The following is a 15,971-nucleotide window of genomic DNA, read 5'->3' on the forward strand; positions in this document are numbered from 1 at the left end:
GGGGTGGGTCCTGAGCACTGGTTTGTGTTGAAGTTCCCCGGGTGATTCTGATGCAGCCAGAGTGAGGCTTATTGGTTTCAAGCCTTGGTTCTTAAACTTGAGTGTGACCAGAATCCCCAGGAGTGTCTTCAGCCAGGTGCCTGACCTCACTCTAGAGTCTCGGAGCCAGTAGGTTGCGGTGGGGTTGAGGGGGGAGATGAGGATGGGGGCCTGAGAATTTGCATCTCTGACAAGTTTCCTGGTGATGTTGATGCTGCTGGTCTGAGGGCTGCTGGTCTGAGGACTCTCGTCTGAGAACCCCTGGTTTTAAACAGTGCTGGGGGAGGATGTGGTGGGGCCAGTTGTGCCTCACTTGGAAAGCCGTGGAAGCTCTTTCTGGGTCCTTTGGCATCTGGGGGGTTGTGCCCGGGTCCCTTTCCTAGATTGCACTGCCTGCTCTCAGAGTAGGGGACTAATCTGGGTATAGGAGATAGAGCGCATTTCCTCTGTGACTGAGCCCACAAGCTTCAGCCACCGGCCCCTTGGGGATCCTGGGTTTGGGAGGAAGGTGGTGGTACAGGCAGGTGTTTTATCGAATGCAGGGTGGGCCAGGGGAGCGGGGTGGGTTGCTCATGAGCTGGGAGGCCAGGTGAGTCCTTGCGGTGAACTTCCAGCCCCTGAATCACTCTCAGGCAGTCTCTGGGGGTTCCCACCGGGACAGACAGGGCCCCCAGGGTAAGGACAGCCTAGACTAGGCCTCCTTGGTGGGGGTGTCAGCCAGGTCTGACGTCAAGACTTGGGCCCTTTAGGAAGCTCAGGACACTGGGGTCCTGGTCCCAGGCTGCCCTAGCACCTGAAAGAAAAAAACCTTCCGTAGAAACTAACTCTGCGTGCTTGGCCTCCTAGGAGTCCAGCAATAAAATCAATGTAAATATAGCTAACATTTGGGAGTGATTTATAAAGCACTTGAAAAAAATCCCTCATATAAACCCCAAGACAGTCTTACGAGTTGTGGGGGTGATTAATTATCCTACCTTTTAGATGTGGAAATTTTAGGGTCACAGAGCTACTCATTGGCAGAGCTGGGATTTGAACTCAGAATGCTTTCCGCTCTATCAGCCTCTCTCCACCCTCATGTGAACCCCCAGGCAGAGATTAAGACTCTTCCCAAGCAAGCTCTGGCTATGAAAGGTGAAGTGAAGATGCTCGTAGGAGTCGAATGTGCTAGAATTTCTCAGAGTTGTTCTTGAAATGGGTGATTATGCTTGACATCTCAACCAAACGGTGTAGCAGTGACCCCCCACGGTCTTTTGCAGCTGGTGAAGCTGAGCGCACTGGGGTGGGTGCACCCCCCGGCAGGGGGCTTGGTCTGCCCCCACCTCACCCCACCCCCAGCAGGCCTAGACGTTTGGGAGGAACCTCTGCCTGCAAGTCTCGTGTTCTGTAACTTGACTCAGCACCTTCCCCTCCAGACCTGCTGCCTCTCCTGTTTCCTCAGATCGTGAAGAAGGCACTCCCCCCGTCTCCCCGCCGGGCAGCCAGCCCAGCTGCCTCTGTCCCTCCAGATCCACAGCTCACCAGTTTCCGGGCCCTGTGGGTTCTCTCTTTGGATGTTTCTCGTCCATCCCCCCTCCATCCTTTTGTCATAGGTCCCCTGTCCCCGTTTACCCAGTATTGCCAGTCCCCTGGCTGGCATCCCTGCCTCTTGGCACCAGCCCCCCACCTTTGTGGTGTGGTCTTTCATCAAGAATACCTGAGCCTCTCCCCTGCTTCCCATTGTCTGTAGGTGAAAGTCTTGAGAGAGGTTACCAGCCTCTTCCCAGTTGCCACCTCGCCTCTTGCCACTCCCCAAGTCACACCAGCAAACCCTTAACCACCCCCATCTCTGTGCCCCTGCACACACCCTTCAGGACCCACCTCGGCGCCCCTGCTGTCATCCTTCAGATACCAGTGAGGTGTCGCTTCCTAGTGGAAGCCTTCCCCAACTCCCCTCGGGTGCCTCTGGCCTCTGCCCAGGCTCCTTGTACCTAGCAAGGAACCTGGCGCATGGGAGGCCCTTGATCAGTGATTCTTGCATATTTATTGACTTTACCCCAAGGTCAGTATATAAGCCAGAGAAGTGGGTTTTGTAAAACTTTTAAGGGATGCATGGACTATTATTCTTTAATATCTGGGGAGTGGCCTTCCCAGCATATCTTCACTCTCCGTCTTCCACACACTCCTTGTTTTGCTCCTAGTGGCATTGGTGATTGACCTAGGCCTGTCATGAAAACACTGTTCCCTTTGCCAGAGACTTGCATCCCAAGCCTCTCTTGTGGCTGGGGACACCCATGTCTTGTAATTCTGACCAGTAAGACGTAAGAGGAAAGAGTATTTCTTGTCTTATAAAAGGGCTGCTCTTTGACTCTTGTCCCCTTTTTCCTGCCTTCCAGATACCTCTGGGGACAGGGTACCTGTAGTTGTGGCAGCCATTTTGTGACCACGAGGTGATAGGCATGAGGACAAAAATCTACCCTGGTAAGCATGGCAGAATAAAAACTTGAGAAGAGCCTGGGTTCTTGCTGATGTCAAGCTGTCAGCATAGAAACCTACCTCCCTCCAAACTTTCTGTCCTTATGATTTAAGCCATTTTCAGTCAGCATTTCTTAGTCACACACATCTTCGCTGATTATTCTGAGCTTGGCTGAACTGTTTTTTGTTATCAAAGATCAAATACACCTCTTTAAAGACTGGCCATCACTGAAACAAAACTTTGAAGGCTGAAAGTGCGTGCCAAAGAGAAGGACACCAGTGCTCTGAGTGTTGTTACTGGTAGTGTTGAAAGTTTAGATACTTAAGACGATGACTACTGGGGATCATGTTCATTTGGACATATATGTTACGTTAAAAAACGAATTGTACCCTGTATATGATCAAACTTAAAGGCTCTTCAGGTTGTAAGCAACAGATTTTCAACATCAAAGACTCAAAAAGTCCAGAGGTAGGGGTGACAGGTTTCAGGCCATCAAGGACTCAAATTTATGCATCAGAAATATTTCTTCACTTTTCAGGCTCCTTGTGTAGGTTGTATTGGGGCAGGCTTTGCCAAGTCATGTGAAAGAGATTGCCAGCAGCTCCATCCACTGGCTTAGCAACCTCCCGGGAAGCAAGTCTGACTCTCCTCTTGCCCACTTCCAGCGAAAGCCCCTGGGCTGCTGACGCTTGTTGGTTCTGATTGGTGTGGCTTGGGTTCCATACCTATTGTGTTAGTTTCCTAGGGCTGCCATAACAAATTAAAGCAATAGAAATGTATCCCCAGTTCTGGAGGCTAGGAGTTGGAAATCAAGGTGTTGGCAGGGCCACGTTCCCATTGATTCTCCCTTGTTACTTCAGCTTCTGGTGGCCCCAGGAGTTCCTTAACTAGTGACGGCCTCTCTCCGGTCTCTGCCTCCATCTCCATGTGGTCTTTCTCTCCCTGTGTGAGTGTCTTCAAGTGGTGTTTCCTCTTCTTATTGTTTTCTGTTGAGGTATAATTGACGTACAATATCCTATTCGTTTCTGGTGCACATCATAGTGATTCGATATTTATATACGTTGAAATGATCACCATGATAAGTCTAGTTGACATCTGTCACGCTACAAAGTTATTACACTATTATTGACTGTATTCACTATGCTGTACATTACATCCCCGTGACTGACTTATTTTTATAACTGGAAGTTTGTACCTCTTAATCCCCTTCATCTGCTTCTCCTACCCCCAACGCCTACCCACTCTGGTGTGGTTTCCCTTTATTATAAGAACACCAGTCATAATGGATCAGGGCCCACCCTAATGATCTCATCTCAGCTTGATTACATCTGCAAAGACCCTGTTTCCAAATAAGGTCTCATTCACAGATAGGGGGTTAGGACGTCACCCTCTCTTACTGGGGGCTGCAATTCCACCCATAATACCTCGTCTTGAACCAGTGACTTGGGTCTGGATGACGTGATGTTCTCACTGGCCAGGCCTGAGTCACATGCCCGCCCTAAAGTGAGTAGTGGTAACCGCCCTGGATTATATGTAGCTTAAAAGTGGGAGAGCAAGGGGACTCTGTTGAGGGCAGGCCACGGATGCTGGGCGGGCAGAAATGGTGGTGGTTCCTCAGCAACCTCAGTCACCACGAGGGCCCAGACTTCTCTGTTTACGAGCGGTCCATCTGTCTGATCTTCTCTCCCACTTCAGACCCCACTTTGACTTTGGGGAGGGGCAGTTGTTCAGATGGGAGGTGGATGGAGAGAGAGAGAAGAGCGACAGCAAAGAGGCCTGTGTGATTTTCCTGCTCCCTGCTCACCCTTGGCCGGGGCTTGCAGTGGACTCACAGCAGCCTCGACGCTGGGCTGCATGGACCGCCCTTGCGTGTCCATCCTTCCAGTGACTTTGCCGACAGGAGTTCCTGATGTGGGGACATGGTCTGGGTAGGTTATTTCATAATTGAGCTTTGACGATGATGACTGATCTGTTTGCTGTTTCTGTTTATTGGGGAGTTTCTCAGCTGCGTGGGAGGCAGTAGTAATGTCACTGGGCGGGAGAAGGCTGTTGGAGTGTTCAGTGCACGGAGAAATGGAAAAATACTGATCCCTGATCCTGCGCCTTGCTTTCCAGTTGACCACTCATTTGGAGATATTGTTGCTTGCCCTATTTTTCCCCCAGTCTGTTGGGCTGTCCCTCCCTACCTGGCTGAAAGTCCAGAAGCCCCAGAGCACTCGGGAGCCTCTGAGCACTGAGTCCAGTCGTTTCACCACTTCCTGGACGCTGGGCTTATCTTTCGTAAGACAGGGACATGGTTCAGGGTTTTCTTTTATCTGGAGCGCATGGGAGGATGCGTGGGAGAGGAAATTTGAGCCCGGTGGGCCCTGCGCAGGTCTCGGGGCCACCACCCCAGGGCCCTGGGCTAGCACGATTTCTCTGAGCCTCGGTTTCTTCCCGTACAAAATGGAAAACGGGGCCAGCCTGTGGCCTGCTTAATGATTGCGGCTTTCCTGTACGCCATTTCCTGTAAGCAAGTTGGTGCATGTCTGAGACCCTGAGCACAGCCCACAAAAAGGTCTTAAGTTGAGCTTATAGTCGGCCTGGGAGTTGAGGTCAGGATGCTCTGAGAGTTAAGATAGAGCAGTGTGGCTCATTTCAGACCACACAGGGCCGTTTACAGAAGAAAAGAGCCTGGTGGGGGTGGGGTGGGGGTCAGAGAGGGCTCCATGCGTGCAGGCCGAGGGCTTGGGGCCAGGTTTGTGGACCAGTCCACCCGGAGTCGTGAGCTGTGAGTGTGGAAAGGAAGCTGGAGGCAGTATGGGTCCTCGTGGAGGGGCAGTGGGGAGCTATTGAAGGTTTTTGATTGGGTGAGCAGAGCAGCTTCAGGAAGGGTACTCTGGCAGTTCTGGCCCAGGGTGGGATTAGATTTCGCCCAAGCTAGAGACTGGACTCTGAAATTAGTTCTGAAGCAGTAAAGTCTGAATTAGAGAGTTTAAAGCAGTAAAAATATAGTTGAATTTTAATTACTGGTCCTTGTTAGTCAGTCGTCTGATTTGCATGTAAACCAGGGTCTCTAATTGGTGTGTAAGTGCTGTAACCTTTCAGGTAGACACAGCATCTCCCTTACTCTTACCTTCCCCCATTCTGGTGATTTGCAGAAGAGCCTCTGTTATGAGGGAGGCACAGCATACTTGACGCCTCGCAGCCTGTGGCCAGGGTCAGCAGAGAGGCTGAATTAACAGGCTGCACCGACCTGGCCGCCCCTCTCCGTTTCCCAGCGGCCCAGTGGCCCAGCCCCGTGAGGAGCTGCATGGGAGGCGGACTGTTGGCGGGCGAGAACAGAGGAGCCTGAGGGTTTGCCCAGGGAGGTACCTGGCCTCTCGGCTTATTTCTGAGAGGCAAGGCCTGAAGGTTTGATTTGATCTTGAACCGCCAGGCGTGCGAGGGCGAGGACAACGGGCCGATGAATCAGCATCACACATGGAACCTCAGACACAGGCTTTCATCTCAGGCCGAAAGGCTGCGTGGCGGGGGTCCTGGTTCTTTAGGGTAGATCTGACAGGGGTGGGGGCCGTAAATGCCCTTTCCCCCCACCTCCTCTGCTCTGGGAGCCTGCACTGGCTGAGGTCCCTGGGGCTGGACCCAGTCGGTCACAGTGTCATTGGATTTTCGTGCTGCTTCCTCCTCAATCAGCCTGGGGCTTGAGGCAGCCCCTCCAGCTGGGCCTGTATGCAGAGACCACACCCCTCTCCCCACCTCACAGTGCTGGTGCCCCCTGGGCCACCGTCTCTCCCTCCTCTGGGATCTGAGATCCCCACGCCCTTGGAGGATGGTCAGCTTTGGTCAATTATTGCGTATGACTCAATCCCAGGCCCTTGAGTGGACAGCTCTCAGTCCTTTATCTGGAGGGCTCCGTGGATCATCCATGTCCTGCAGTTTCCATCTGCTGCCAGCCTTGTGCAGCATCACTCGCCAGGGCCACAGCTCAGCAGGTGGGGGGAGGTGATTAATTAGCACCGGTCTAGGCTTTGGGCTAAACTTTATCCTGGATTTTCTCAGTAATTACTGGCGTGACCTTTGTCGTGTTCGCTTTCCTTGTGGCTGGCCCTCAGCTTCCTCATCTGTGCAGAGGCCGTGGACCAGATCACAGATTGGTGACTTGGACGGTATCTGGCCTACAGGTGACCCTCTTGGCCTACACAGGACTTACACATTCTTTCCTTTGAATTAATTGCCAGTATTTAAACCATTTGCTGGCAGTCCCCACCGTTCCCTGTCGTCCCACACTAGCTGCCTTGTTTTCGTTTCCTCTGTGCTCCTCCATTTGTCTCTAGGCCACTCCCCGCCGGAATTCCCCTGCAGCTGCTGGCTCTGGCCTCCCTGGGCGATGGCGAGAGAGGCTGGTCATTTACAAGCCGGATTCTAGAATGCTGGGAGTTGAGGGCTCTGGGAAGGGGAGAGTTTCTCCATTGTGCTCAGAACTTAGGGTGGGGATGGTGCCTGAATAGTGGGCTCAAATAGTGGACTTTGAGGCAGTAAATGTGTCAGGGACAAAGTAGAAAGGTGTGGGTGGGCTCTCAGGTGGAGGGGGGGCAGTGGTATGGGAAGGGCGGGGGGCGGCTCCCTGCGTGGCCCTGGGCAGGATGCCATGCCTGCCGCTGACAGGTCAAGAAGAGACTGTGGTTTGGGCGTGACCTCCAGAACCGTGGTATGTCCCAGTAGCAGGTACTTGATTGCAGCACCTCCAGCCTTGGGGCTTAAAGATCTTGGTCATCCAGTCTGGCTTGAATCGGGCCACAGATAAGGGCTGGCCTCCTCCCAGCCAGGCCTGGCTGCACATTCCTGCCGGGTGTGCTCTGTTCTTCCAGGCGGGTAGGGCTGGACAGGGTGGGGCTGCCCTGCTAGTGTGGACCCAGGATGGCACTTGTGTGGAATTTCCTGTTGGGAAGAGCCCCAAAGGAAAGTATGGTCAGTGAGTTGACCCCCCGTGTGTGTTAATGTTTCCTGTGGTGTTTACCTCTCTGAGCCCCAGCTTTGTTCCTGTGTGTGCGTGAACCCACCTGTGGCCCAGGTGGCCAATCCTGGGTCAATATTTTGTTCTAATGCCCAGAAATTTCTAAGGCTTTCCTCCAAGCGTGGGCCGTGGTAGGCAGCCTGGTTGTCTTATCCTGGCTGTAGCTGTATGAGAAGGGCTTTGGACGTCAAGTCAGTTTGTATCAAGGATAGGATCGAAATTTTAATTTTCTTCCCCCTGTCTGAGGCCTCTCTCCCTTTCTTGGCCCACTAGCACCTCCCTCTCATCCTGAGCCCCCCAACATCCTGAAGCCAGTACCTGGGTCGCCCCACAAGCCCCAGATCCCGCAGAAAGGCAGACGACACAGAGCCGAGTTTTGGAACTTTTCTTCAGAGCCCTGTTAGGGCCCAGCTCTGCCCTGGCCTGGTTCCTAGTCCTGTCAGTGGTGAGGTGTTTGATCAACACCCTCAAAACGGGTGAGATTGCAGCCTCAAACAGTCCTTTTGCCAAATGGCTACATGTCAAGGGGGTTTCGGTGACCTGAAAAAGTACCAGGCGTTTTCCAAAACCCTCAGCATCAAGGCCTGGGATGGGAGGGAAGCTACCTGGCTGAGGAGAAAGGGACTGCTTTTGCTCTTAGCAACACTTTCTGTTCATATGTGGCCGTCATTCATTCAGTGAGCATTTATTAGAATACGGAGGCAGCAGAGTAGGAAATAACGTGTTTCAAGTTTGTTAGATCTCTGTTTGAATCTTGGATCTGTTGCTATGAGATCTAGGACATTTAAGCTTATGGTTAATTTCCTTAACTTAAAAAAAATGACTTTAGTTGCACCCGTTGTGGTGGGTGTCCTGAGGACTGAGATGAGATGGGAAGGTGCCTGCAAATGCAGATGTGCGATAGGGGGTCCCTGCTGTTGGCATTTCATAGGTGGCACGTGGTATTAAACGCCATGGGGGACACCGGCTGGGTGAGATGGGGTCCTTGCTGCTGGGAGCTCATGGTCAGAGAGGGTCAGCACAGGGCCACAGTAGAGGTTTACTGTGTTTTGGGGTTCCCAGCATCTGAAGCCCCCAATTTACTTCTGAGGAATTCTCTTCCATGTGGGTCGTGGAGGTCAGGCAGGAAGGGCCTTCCTCTCTCTCCTCCTGCACATGGACGTGGACACATCCTAGCTGTGGGCACATGCCCAGGAACCTGCCAGCCAGACCCGCCACCTGGCCCTGGTGTTTGGGAAGCGGGGACGGGGAGCATTCGTCGCGGTGGCTCCGCTGCAGAGGTGGGTGCTGGCTGGGATGGGGAGCCTTGCGTGCCCGGGTTTGGGCTGGATAGCAGGTCCTTGTCTGACTGCTGCAGGGCCCACTTTCTTTGTGCTTCTGGGTGCAGCCTTCTTTGCTGGGGTCTGGTTTCCGGGCGTGGCTCTCCTGGCTTCCCGTATTCTCTGAGCTGCACAATGGCCTTTTAGTGTGGCCCTTTTGTGCTCGTGTCAGTCCCGGGTCAGTTATATGCTCACACCCCAGAACTCGCGGTCTCTGAGACTCAGAGTAACCTGTGCTGAGAGCAGGGATGGAGGGAAGGCTTGCCATCTCTGCCTGCAGGGAAGGGTCAAGGAAGACTTGGAGGAGGGGGCATTCGGGGGGAACTTCATGGGATAAAAGGCCTGGAGGCAGGAGGTGGTGGATGAGATTTGGACAAAGTGAATTGTGTGATGAGAGAACATGGAATCCAGTTATGCAGGGGATTGCTCATTCGTTCATTCATTCACTCACTCACTCACTCACAGAGATGATCAAGCCTGTCAGCCTGCCTCATTCAGATCCCAGCTCTGCAGCTTGCCAGTGCAGCCTCACAGCCTCTTTGAATCTCTTTCCTTATTGGCAAAACATAAATGACAACAGTGCCCGCTTGATAGACACTATGAGGAGTAAAGAGTTCAGGACAGTGCCTGGCCCATAGTACGCTCTCGGTAAAGGGAGCGAATCGTGCTCACCAAGCGCTAGATGCTGGGGACTGTGGTGAGCAGATAGTCCTGTCCTCAGGCCTACAGGCGGCGGTGGTGAGAAAGCCCGGGGCAGGCACGGAACACCGTACCCCTTAGACTCCAGCCAGGGGGTTAGGTCCGTGGGAGTTGTGCAGGACCAACCATCTCCTCCCGCCCCAGCTCTGTATTGACTGGGGGGAAGGACAGGTCCCTGAGCTCAGTGTGTCACACGTCCTGTCTTGTTTAACCCACGTGACATCTTGTGAAGGTGGTATGATCCTTTTTTGCAGGTGAGGAGACAGGGCCTCAGTGAGGGTAACTAACTTACCTAGTTCCCAAGGCCATCCAGCCGGTGGGCCAGGACTTTGCCTCCCAAGCTTGGCTGTTTCCACAGCCCCATATGGTCCCACCGTGGGAGACGGGCTTGGAGGGAAGAGAATGGCAGTCCACCAGGGTGGACGCAGAGCCACTGCCTGCGGGGGGCGCAGATGGCTTCCCTGAGGAGGCAGCGTTTGGACAGCCCCTTTGGAGAAGGTTGGGAGCTCGCCAGGTAGATTAGGGAGAGGAGGAGAAGGCCCCTGAGGCCGGAGCTACGTTGGGCGTGACTGGCCTGTCCGGTGTTTGTGGGAGGTGTCTGGGCAAGAGTGGTGGGCAGAGCGGTATGACAGAGGACTCTGTGTGCCTCGTTCCGTCATTGGTGGGAGCCGGTGCAGGTGGGGAGTGGCACGGTGGGCAGAGGCCTGCCTCCTTCCTGCCCTTTCCCTGTACCTTAGGGCCGTGGCCAAGGACCCTGGGCGCAGATCCCACTTTTGTATCAGGAAATGAGCATTGTCTTGAAGCCCTGAGGATGGCCTAGGCTCACTGCTCTCTGTCCTCACACAGACCCTCAGAGTCTTCAGTTCTCTGGTCTGTAAAATGCGTGTGAAATCACCTGACTGGTCTCTCCTCCCAGGGGAGTGATGAGGAGCCTGCCAGATGTGTGAAGGTGTAGTTGTTAAATTAAGGCAGTCTTACCTAAAGGAACAAAAGATTGCCTGAATTAATAGAAGATGACCTGGGCATTCTTTCAGTAACCTGTGCTGGAGGTGAGACACCTCTCAGTGTGATTGGGGCGGGGGGCACCAGTATCCACTCTGACTTCATCCAGAGAGTTCTTGGGGAGTAGGGGGTTCTGCGGAGGAGTCTTGGAGGGGTGGGGTCAGTGAGGGCAGAGGAGGTCCTGGAGAAGTGAAAGTGCCCCTTGTTCTCCTCCCACGCCCTGGACTTTGTGGGCCGCGGCTGTGCCAGCCAAGGACACTGGGGTTCATACATCAAGTGGTGTTGACGCCGCATGCCCGCCGGTTGCACTGCTGGTGTGCTGGGGGTGCCGAGTGGGGAGCACAGGGTCGGTCCTCGAGAGGCCACCATCTCTCAGGAGCGACTTCTCCGGCACCCTTTGAGGGATTGGTGCCTGCTCTCTCCCCATTTGGCGGTAACTGAAGCACAGCGGGGTTAAGTGGCCTCCCAGGGAGGGTCTGTGGGTCTGACACCAAGCGCCTTAGGCTTATAAAGACACAGGCACAGAGTGAAGGAGGAGGATTCTTGTAGAAGTCGTTTGATCAGTCAGGAAAGCCTGTTCCAAGTGAGGTTGGGGGTATCTGGGGAGCAGTGAGCAGGAGTCTTGCTTGACTGGCAGGTGCATGGAGTGAAGTGGGGAGAGAGGCGGGCGCTCAGGAACTCGGCTTCATTTGTTAGGACAAGGGGAGTCACTGGTGGGCTTTTGATAGGGCAGTGCACCCACGAGAGCGGGGTGCAGGAAGATGCCCCAGCAGCTGGCATGGGGATGGGGGGGGCACAGATCAATGGCAGTAACACAGGGAACTTACTCCAGAACTTGGGGACATCTTCTTTTGGGGCTCAGTTCACAGAAGAGTCGAGCAAGACATAGCTCATGGGTTTTAGGAATAGTAATTGAACATCTTATTTTCTGGCATGACCAGGAAATGAGGTTTTCCACTAAATGCATTTTTTAGGTAGTTGCTTGGGGCTTACCTGTTTGTCTTCAGAAAAATGGTTTTCCAGGTTTAAACATAATCCCGTTCTTCTTTCCCTTTTAAAAAAGAGTATATATGGGGCCGGCCCCGTGGTGTAGCGGTTAAGTTCGCGCATTCCGCTTCAGCAGCCTGCAGTTCACAAGTTCGGATCCTGGGCGCAGACCTCACCGCTCATCAAGCCATGCTGAGGTGGCATCCCACATAGAAGAACTAGAAGGACCTACAACAAGGATATACAACTATGTACTGGGGTTTTGGGGAGAAAAAAAGAAAAAGAGGGAGATTGGCAACAGATGTTAGCTCAGGGCCAATCTGCCTCAAAAAAAAAAAAAAAGAGTATGTGGGACACAATTTAATCCTTTTCCTATGTTGTTTATAGTTGTACAGTTAGAAACAACCAAATGTTAAATGGTAGGGAGTTGGTTAAATAAATTAGGCTTTATCAGTCTTTAAATGACAGCATGTTAGAAGAATACATAATGCCATAGAAAAATGTTCATTATAGCACATTTAAAAAGTAGGATCCAAACCTGTTTATGTAGTCTGATTCCAATTTTGGGAAAAACATATCTAAAAATTGGAGAGATGTATAACAAAATATTATTGGTTACCTCTGAGATCAAAGAAGAAATGTCTGATATGAATAATAACTTGGAATTTAAACATCTCTTACATTGAGCAGATATTAATTTGATCAGGAAAAAAATTTTTTTTTTAAGTTGCATTACTTTATAGCCACATCTGGTATCTTTCCAGCCTGCCTGATTTTTGCCGCCTCCACTGTGGGACACTTTAGAATCTGAGCTGCAGGCAAGCAGAGGCAGCCCGTGTCACATTCGGGGTTCACGAGGTGCCAAGTGGCATTCCTCTGTCTTGGGCTTTCAGGCCGCACCCTTCCGGTGGCCGGGTTTGAATTCCAGCCCTGCGATCTCCAGCTGGGTGTTCTTGAGTCCAGGGCCTGGCTCTCCCGTGTGAAGTAGGACTGCAGGTGGCTGCCAGGCTTCAGGCTGCTTGTCCTGGGGTTGAAGCCTGAAGCCTGGCTGGGCCTTCACTGGGGGTTGCCATTTCATTTCAACAGTGAGACCCAACCTTCATGTTTCTTGAAAAACCTTAATAATCCTTACTCTATAGTGAATGTTGGTGAGAAGTCGGTGTGAGTTTGACCCTTGGCCGTGTCTTTGGAAGGAAGGCAGACATCCCGCCCCCTCCCTTGCTAAAGCAGGTGGGTAGGATCTGACCTCCTGCGTGAAGAAGCGCTCTCCTCTTTTCCTGTCAATGCTGCCCGGTTGTCCACGTGAGGGACACGGAAGTGGCTTTGCCCTGTGGTCGGGGGGTTGGCAGGGAGGTGTGCTCTGGTTAGGAGGTTCCTGTGTGGCTGCAGGGATGGGGACTGCCCCGGAGTGCTACCCCCCAGAGCAGGGAGCCACCCGGGAGCAGGGAATAGCCCGCAGCGTGGCCTTGTCCCAGAACAGAGTCCTGACAAGGGGGCTCACTGCCCAAGAAAAAGGGAGCATTGTTGAGTGGGTGGGGGTGGGGGTAGGGGGAAGAGCAGGGGCCGTCACTGGCAGGAGGCTCTGCTCTGTGGCCTCCCAGCTCCCGAGGGGTCGAGGGGCACTGTGGTCTGGGGGCGCACTGACAGGTGGGTCCTTCGTCCCTCACAGTTGCCTTTGCTTCAGTGGCTGCCGTCTCTCACAGCCCCTCGCTCTCCTCCGGGGGATTTTTCTTAGCATCTCTCGGTTCTTGGAGCCTCATCCTCCCCCAGCCCCTGGTATTGAGATGAGTGGGAGAGAAGAAGCGTGCTTTCCCTCGTGCTCCTGGAGCCGAGAGAATAGGGGCAGTGTTCCCCGGGGGACAGGTCTGGGCCTCGGGGAAGTAATTATGGAGCTGGATGGGAGGACCCTCCGCCCAGCCCGGGCCTGACCCTGGTGAGTCATGCTTCTCCCGCTCTGGACGGCTCGGGGTTCAGACAGCTGCCCAGACTTGTGGGGAGCAGTGGGGGTGCTACCAGCAAACAGAACAAGAGCCTCGAGGGTCAGATGGGCCGTGTGCCCTGCCAGCCTCTCAGGGGAAGTTGTGTTTATTAGTCGTCGGAGATGTCAGAAGAATGTGAAATCAGCTGCGCGTATTGAGGGGCCTGTCACGTTTCTGTTTGTTCTCAGTGTCTCTGGTTTTATCTTAAACCTCAATGAGACCTTTGCAGTTTTTCTCATGCAGTCGCAGAGAGGCGACCCTTGTGGCCTTGACCATTGCCCTTTGGACGTTTCAGTCCCCTGCACCCTGCGGGCGTCCTGGGGCAGCGCTCCATGCTACAGGGAACGCGCCTCTCCCAGCAGGACAGGGTGTCCTCGGCTGCTCCCCATGCGGGTCCCCGATTGTGGGCTCCTTGGGGAGGGGACAGATTTCGCTCACCACATAGTTGATGCTTTTAGCCGTGCCTCTTTCTTGGGAAGGGGGGTGCAGCTTGGTGAACACCCCCTTCCACCTGTTTCCATCCACTCTAAGGATGCTCTTTGGGAATAAGAAAGCCATGAATTAGTCACCAAAGTTCTCAAGTCAAGGCTGGGCAGGGGTGGCCGCTTGGCACTGCATACCCTTTCCCACCGAGTCTTTTCTGGAACGTCTAGGCCCACCTTTGTGGACCCCTGGCCAGGTCACCCTCAGGGTCCTGGCCTTCAGATCCCAGGCCAACCTGCGGTTGGTTGAATCCTGGCTCTGTTGTCTTATAGACCGAGGAGGGGTAGACAGATGGAGTGTGGTGCTGCCAGGGCACCAGTTACTGGTTAGCCAGTGGTTATTGCCATCCTGGAAGGCGTCGCAGGTGCCCAGTAGACCACTGCGGCCCATTCACCAGTGTCAGGAACAGCCATGTGGGTTTCTGCTGCCCCGAGACCCCCTCTCCTGATAGTCCTGCTCTCCAAACCTTGTTTCCAAGGCAACACTGCCTCTTTGGCCATCTGCTGACCTCCCATTCCCTCTGGATTCCTGATGCAGAATTCCCATAGTGCTTTGGTGTGCACTGTTGCTTTGGGACTCCCTGGTGTATGTGTGCAGATACGCATACCCCATGATAGATGAGGAGGTGGGCCCACCATCTTCACGGCTCAGCTCACCAGCCACCTCCTCTGAGTCGACTTCCTGCACCTTCTGTTATGTTTCCATCACACTCTTTTTGGTCATTCTGGAAGAGCCCCTATTGTCTTTTGCCTCACTACCCCGATGGTGACAGTACCTGCCTCTGGAGGGCCCTCCCCGTTGCCCTGGCAAGGGGTTAGGTACCCAGCGAGTGCTTGGTCTCTATGTGTTGAATGAATGACTGTGAAGTGGCGTGACCAGGGTCCCCGAGATCATTGGCAGCCGAGTCGAGGTGTTTGTTTCAAGGGGATGGTGAGCAGGGGAGAGCAGGGCATTGTCCAGGGAGACCTAAAGCCTGGTGGAGAGAGGGAGGACCCAGGGGACAGGTGTGTGCTCGCCATAGGGCTGGCTTGTAGGCTGTGGTCCCAGAGAACAAGCCCATCAATGCCACCTGGGGTGGGGTGGGGAAGGGAAGGCCTGCCGAGGCGCTGCCAGGCCCCAGAGGTGAGGAGAGGCAGGAGAGCCAGGACATTGAGATGGAGGGAACCACTGAGGCCTGGGCCCAGTGGTGAAGGCGCACAGGTCGTGGGCCCCGGGCACTGGTGCTGTCTGATGCCCCTGTGTGCTGGAGCGATGCCAGCCTTCTCTGCTGCAGGCATGACTTGTCCACCCCACCCACAGTGAGTGCAGTCTTGTGGTTCCCATCTCAGTTTCTGACTTGACCCTTGTTTGGTGGGTCACCGTGCATTCATTCAGCCAGCCACAGGCATACGCCGAGTCCCCACCTCACACAGGTTTGAAGTCTCGGGTACCCAGGTGACTAGGATGTGCTCTGTGCTCTGAGGGGGGGAAGCACAGCAGACAGATTATACCCTCCCAGGACGGTCAGAGCTGTGGCAGAGCTCACCTCCCATTGTCATTCCTGGTGGAAGGTTCTGGAAAAGCACACAGGTAAATGAGTAAAGGCATAACTGGGCAGAGGGACTGGAGTCACCTTCTGAGGAGGCCTATAGGATCCCCAGAGGGAAGGAGAGTTTTCTGGGTCAGAATCAAGGAACTTGAGCCCGTTGCATTCCACTAAACCCAGTGGCTTTGCCTTTGATGGTGTGGGTTTTCCAGAGTCTTCCTCCTCCTGCAGAGAGAGGGTGGGGGGGTTGCCATAGGAACCACTGGTTGCTGCAGGCACCTGTGTGCTGGAAGCTACCTCCTAAATCAGTCAGCCTATCTGGCAGGATGCTGAGGGAGGGCACCCGGGAGGAAGGTGTCAGGTCAGGGGTCATGAGGGACTACCGGGAAAATATTAGACTGCTTTTGGGTGCTCACACTTTGCTTGGGGCCTGGGACCCCAGTGTCAGAGCCCACTCTTTTCTCCTCATTCCTGGCTTTAGAGAAAGGCT

The 15,971-nt window shown here is 53.8% G+C and overlaps 1 protein-coding gene across 3 annotated transcripts in view; it reads left to right on the forward strand.

Annotated features, from left to right (window-relative positions):
- Nucleotides 1–15,971, forward strand: part of ITPK1 (inositol-tetrakisphosphate 1-kinase) — a 178,508-nt gene that overhangs the window by 67,825 nt on the left and 94,712 nt on the right. Inside the window, exon 1 of one of the 3 annotated variants that reach the window (XM_087448032.1) lies at nucleotides 4,105–4,419. The exons of the other annotated variants lie outside the window; for them this stretch is intronic. Coding sequence (XP_087304158.1) covers nucleotides 4,411–4,419 — 9 coding nt within the window. The 5' untranslated portion in view covers nucleotides 4,105–4,410. Of the gene's footprint in view, nucleotides 1–4,104; nucleotides 4,420–15,971 lie in introns of those variants that run through there. 3 annotated transcript variants of the gene reach the window in all.

Source organism: Ceratotherium simum, chromosome 24, assembly GCF_057802395.1.
Source record: "Ceratotherium simum simum isolate JZ-2026a chromosome 24, ASM5780239v1, whole genome shotgun sequence".
Classification (NCBI taxonomy): domain Eukaryota; kingdom Metazoa; phylum Chordata; class Mammalia; order Perissodactyla; family Rhinocerotidae; genus Ceratotherium; species Ceratotherium simum.